This window comes from Muscardinus avellanarius (genome assembly GCF_963383645.1).
Source record: "Muscardinus avellanarius genome assembly, chromosome: 9".
Taxonomy (NCBI): Eukaryota; Metazoa; Chordata; class Mammalia; order Rodentia; family Gliridae; genus Muscardinus; species Muscardinus avellanarius.
Genome location: NC_137795.1, coordinates 12147843 through 12153736, shown reverse-complemented (window position 1 = coordinate 12153736; position 5894 = coordinate 12147843). Strand labels below are relative to the sequence as shown.

The 5894-nt window shown below is 50.7% G+C and overlaps 1 protein-coding gene across 1 annotated transcript; it reads right to left on the bottom strand.

Moving 5' to 3' along the window:
* Window positions 1–1440: 1440 nt before the first annotated feature.
* Window positions 1441–5321, bottom strand: IGFBP1 (insulin like growth factor binding protein 1; the record flags this gene model as incomplete). The annotated part of the gene is made up of 4 exons (XM_080701761.1): window positions 1441–1572; window positions 2350–2478; window positions 3372–3556; window positions 4955–5321. The coding sequence occupies 4 exons, from the start codon at window positions 5319–5321 to the stop codon at window positions 1441–1443; spliced, it is 813 nt and encodes a 270-aa protein (XP_080557887.1).
* Between the last annotated feature and the right edge of the window lie 573 nt (window positions 5322–5894).

The window sequence follows — 5894 nt, the reverse complement described above, 5'->3', positions numbered from 1 at the left end:
TGCAGTACTGGGGATGGAACCCAGGGCATTCTACCTCCAAGCTATACCTCCAGCCCTATTTTTATTCTTTATTTTGAAACAGGGTCTCACTAAGTTGCAAAGAGCCTCACTAAGTAGCTGAGACTGGCTGTGAACCGTGATCCTCCTGTCTCACCCTCCCAAATGCTGGGTTTACAAGCGTGAGCCACCACGCCCAGTTCTCTTGTTTTATTTTTAATAATGGATAATCCCCCCCCCCGTCCTTTTTTTTTCTGGGAATTGAACCCAGGAGCATTTTATCTCCAAGCTACACTCCAGTCCTATTTTAGTTGTTATATTGAAACCGAGTCACACCACGTTGCTGAAGGCCTCACCAAGTTGCTGAGACTGTCCTTGAACCTGCAGTCCTCCTGTCTCAGCCTCCCAAGTACTGAGATTCCAGGCGTGTACCACGGTGCCTCATTGAATGATCCCTTTCAATAAGGATCCATGGGGTCACCGTGCGCCCTGAGAACTAGAATTCTATATTGAGTTTGCTGTCCGTTGTTTCGTTTCCATTTAATTTTAACTCATCCATGTCCACTTTTCAAAGTACATTTTAATCTTAGATGACTTTAGCTACTTCTTAGCATCATAAAAAAGTGTATATGCAGAATGTGGTCTTTGGGGGTTTGGTTTTGTCTTCTGCACCGTGTGAACCTGTGTTCATTATTTAGGCTACCACAGGTCCCTCCCTCTTGCAAAAACACCAGCACTGGTTTATTCACCCAGTCTCCTGCTGATGCTAATTCTCAGGCTTCAAAAAACTGTCAACAGTGCTGCTAAAACATTCTTGGCAGATGAAGAGAATTCAGAAACAAAGTCGATGCTCTAGTTCAATCAAAGACCACAGTCAGAAGAGTATTTCCACATGGATTATTTATTCCAAATATACATCCATTCTGTATGTGTGTTTAACAAAGTGTCCAGTAAACATTTCCACATGTAGCAACATCACAGCATCCAGCTTTGATTACATAGTCAACATTGAACGTTTTAACTTTCCCTGCAAATCTACATCTGACGTGGATGGGCAGAGAAAAGTATTCTTAAATACAGGTCAGCTGTTGGCCTTTAAACGACTTGAGAAAATCACTGTATGTGTTTATCTCTGCATTTTCTAGGCAGTATCGCTCCATGCTCTTGAAAACCAGAAGCATGAGCTTTTGAAGAGTTGAAATACAAGTATTTACACAGCGTTTGGTGATATATAAGTTAATACAGCACAAGGTACTGTGTAGAAAAATAAACTTACAGTGAATAAATATAAACCAGCTTTATATATCAAGGAATATGTAGAGTAAAAAAAAGTAGTTCCTATATATATACATATACACATATATAAAAATGTGTGTGTTCTAGAGTATAAATATACTATATACTTAAATATTGCATGCAAAAGAACATAAAATATATGGATTCTCAGTTTTGTAAGTTAAAGTACTGGTGGCAGTTGGGGTCCCCTCTGATCTCCGGAGACCCGGGGATCCTCTTCCCACTCCAAGGGTAGACACACCAGCACAGTCCTGCCTCTCCTTCCAGGGACGTCTCGCACTGCAAAGACAGGACCAAGGTCACGCTGCAGAGCCAGCCCTGAGCCAGGACACGTGAACCCCACGCCCTCCCGGATCTCAGCCCGCAATGGAGACAGTGGCTGAGGGCATTTGCAGTAGCGACTCCAGACATGTGTTAAGTGGCACCGTGTTGTGACAACTGTGTGCTTCGGCGGCCCCCGTGTCCAAAGAGCCAGCCCCATCCTGCATCTGAACCACTATTCCCTGCCTGGTACAAAGCGGTGCTTAGACCTCAGTTTTCCCGTAACAAAATCCAGAGCTTGTGCGCATCCTTGAGTCCTAAAGGCTCCTCAAAATCATCTTGGTGTGTGTGCTCTTGTTTATTATATGACACATCGCCCCAAAAAAAAGTGTTATTGTGCTTATTAGAGTTGGTTTCCCTTTTCTGGCCAGGGGAGTGCAAGGAGAGAAAAAATAAAAAATGTCCCAAGAGATACTTGCTCTCCCAAGTTGAGTTTTCCAGTCTGAGAGGCAAGGACTGGGTACCACGGGTTAGGGAGCCTGTGGACGCCCCCATCTCCCTTGCCTGCGGGGTGATGGAGCCCAGCGCCGTTTTCCTTCATCGGCTGTGGGATACTGAGCAGCTTATGAGGCCACCTCACAACTAGCTTTTCCTGGTTCCCACAGGGTAGACCTTCCTTGATTAGACCAGTTCTATTATGTATATACTTGGGACTGGGAGTTCTTTGCCATGAAACGCTTTGCAGGATACGGGGCCCCCCAGGAAAAAACCCATTTACAACGCAAGGCCACCAACCTGTTTGCTGTGATAAAATCCATTCTTGTTGCAGTTGGGCAGGTAAAACTTGTAAATTTCTTCTCCTGCCTTCTGTTGGGCCTTGGCTAACCTCTCCAGCACTCGGTAAAGTTCTCGCTGGCAGGGCTCCTGGAGGAATAATTTGAAATTAAGATGGCTATAAGAAAATGTGATTATCACCCCAGATGATGGCGCAATGAGGAAGTTTGCATAGACCATGAGCATAGGGTAGGGGTTAAATTATGTGCCCCCTCTGGTCTCATTTTTTCACTAGTGGATGAGGGGGTTTGGTCTCTGTCTTGAGCTGTTAGGATAGAGGATAGAAATATCATTCTCTCCCTCGCTGAACATTTTCCAGACACCTATACAATGAGGCATCCTCCCCACTCCAGCAAGAGCCTGGCCAAGGCCACAAAACTCTTCCTGACCCCTCTTGCACCCGCTGAATAATTGTGGTACCCTCCACCTAGTAAAAAGGACACTGGGAAGAGCAGAGACTTCTGGAGTTTGAACAATTTTCCTTCATAACCAATAAGGCTCTTCCACATAAACTGAGTCCAGGAACAGCAAGGCCTTCATCTGGATAACCCGAGACAAGAATTCACTTTTCTTCACTTGTCTTCCTTCCCTGACACAATTCTGAAGGGTCCAAAAACTGTTTCACTCTTCTGGGTGCGCATGTTTAGAGACGCGATCGCCACACCACACACCCACCAACTTCAACCACGCCAACGTTGGTTCTCTGTCGCCCTCAAGTGGTAGAATTAAAGGCAGGCGTCCATTAAAATGTGATGGGGGAGGTTCTGGGGATGGATCTTTACCATCATTTTTGAAAGGGGACAAAAATGATACAATGAGAGGTGGGAGTAACTAATAACGGTAGCCTTTTTGCTCAGCCTCAGACCAGTTCGGCTCAATGCTCTTTAGAGATCGCCAAGTCTGGCGCCCTCCTCTTGGGGATGAGCTCAGAGGCGTGAGGCAGCAGCACCGGCATGCGCATGCCCGAGGCCAGCAGAGCCTACCTTCCATTTCTTGAGGTCGGCCATGTCCTGGGTCCTCATGCTCTTGTAGGTGTTGATGGCGTTCCAAAGGATGGGCTGGTCCTCGCTGGAGGGGGCCATCAGATGGAAGTTCTCCAGCAGCTGCTGCTCCGTCATCTCGGTGCTCTGGGGGGGCGTGCTCTCGGGAGACGCAGGGGCCTTCGCCTCTGGAAAGCAAGCACCCCGAACTCATAAGCCTCTGGGAGTCCCTGCCCTTGGTCTCAGAGTCACCTCTTTCCCCCTCAAAACAGTGTTTTGCTGATGATTTCTGGGAAGAGGTCACCAGTGACCCAGTGGTAATACCAACTCTGTTCTGGAAAAAAATAGAAATGTCCAGAGTGGGTGATGGGCACCCCGCGGTTTCGCTTCCAAAGCAGCACAGGCAGAAGCCATGTGTACATTTGCGGAGGCCAGCGATTGGGGATCAGTCCTGACCCTGTCAGTGGGGAGTCTCGGACCCACAGCTTTCCCATTCATAAAAGGGAAATGTTACCGACATTCCCTAAGCTGGTGGGGGCTCAGTTAGAAGTAGGGTAGAAGAGACAGCTCTCCTGACTCACACTACGATCTTCTCTTAGTAGCAATAACTGGGGGGCCTGCATTCCTATCTATAAGTGACTTCTCTGCCACCCCTCCCCCCAAAGAAGAGGAGGCCACTAGACACCTGGCAGATGGAGTCCAAGCATGCATGGAGAGGACCACGGAGCTGGCTCTGTGGACCCGCCCCAGGGAGCTCTGTCTCCTCTGAGGACCACTGAGCCAGCACCATTTTCTCTGACGGGCAGAGAAAACCCCGTTCCCTCCTTAGAAGGGTCATGCTCCCTTAGAGATTCCGATCAGACCACAGAACAGCAGCCTCCTCCAAGACTCCTCTGAGCCCCGCACAGGATGTGCAGCCAGCCGGATGGGGAGACCTCGGGCTGGAGTAGAGAAAGGGGTATTTCCTAAGTTTCCTACTACAAACAAATCACCACTTAAATTCAGGAAGCAACCTGATTGTCAAGTGCTCAGGGAGCAACGTACACATCAAACGTTGTTTGTCTATGGCAATGAATGGAAGTGAAATTTTGAGCCTAAATTTTCACATTATGTTCTGTAAACATCTGAGAAGCACATACTGTATCCACAGGACGTATAGTACAAAGGACATTTCAAACACTGCTGGGCGGGCCAGCGGGACGGACTCCCATCCTAAACCTTCCCCAGGAATGAGCCAGCCACTGGGGCTCCCAGGGCAGGGAGGCAGGAAGGCTGGCCCCGGGGAAGCCACCCCAGGGGGCCCTGAAGCCCCACTGCCTGCACCAGCTAGGTCTCAAGCAATCAGGGGGCCAGGGGGCCATTGTGGGCTCTCCCCTACTTGCCACTAAGCTGTTTACACTTCTCGTAGGCCTCCCACCAAGACCCCGCAAGGACTGGTCTTCACTGGGAAACCAAAGCCCCTTTCCCCACCAGGCTCAGAACTTGGGCATTTTCCCCCCACAGGCTGTGGGCTTTAGACAAGCCCCTGCAGAACTTCAAACTTCCCCTGTGCCCCCAGAAAGAGGATGGGGCAGAGGCTATATTACCTTCCTCCTCGGTGCTGGACACGGTCCCCACGGCGGGCTCTGGCACACAGGCTCCCTGACCACGGGTCAGGGCGTGCAGGGGCCGAGGCTCCCCAGGCAGAGCGCGGCAGCTAAGTCCCCGGGCACAACGTGCAGTGGCCACGCCGCAGGCAGCACCCAGCGGCAGGGCACACACCGGGCAGCATCCGCAGCCGGCGGGCCGGGAGACCTCCGGACATGAGGAGGGCACCGGCGGGCAGAGCGCGAGCTTCTCAGCAGAGCAGGGTGCGCAGTGCCAAGGCTGGGCTGCGCTGGCGGCCTCGCCGACCTGGAGAGCCAGCAGGAGCAGGAGCGGCCAGGGGCCGCTGGCAGCGAGGATTTCAGGCATTGGAAGGTGAGGGTGGCAGGCGGTAGAAGATGTTCTCTGGACAGGTGGCCGTGGCACAGAGGTCAGCGCTCTTTCAGCGAGTGGTCCGGCTCGGTGGCTCTCGGGCGTCTGTGGGTAGGTAGCAGTAGGCAGAGACGATGCACGATGCTCGCTGGAGCACAGCCTGAGCCTTATATAGTTCTCCGGGCTGCTCTGCTTGGACTCGGAGGTTAATGATTGTCAGCACGGCGTGCTAGGAGATGAGTGTTCAAAATAAGTTTGTTTTGCTCCTGAGCTCTGCGCAAATCGTGGGTGGAAGGAGGGTCAAGTGTTCAGGTTTCAGACAATGTTTGTCCTGTTGTTAAGGGGTCAGGCCTGGAGCTAAAGTCCAGCTCTAACAAGGAGCATGCAGGTGGGGGATGGAGCTTGTTTTTGTTTAAGGGACATCAAAGACCTTTCAGGCCAGCAGTCTTCCACTGAACCCAGGGGAAGCCCAAGAGAACAACTAGTTTTCATAGGGGGAAACCAAGGCCCAGGTTGAGGAAGGACTGAACAGGTTAGACTCAGGTCTCTCAAGCCGCAGGGGATGGGGTG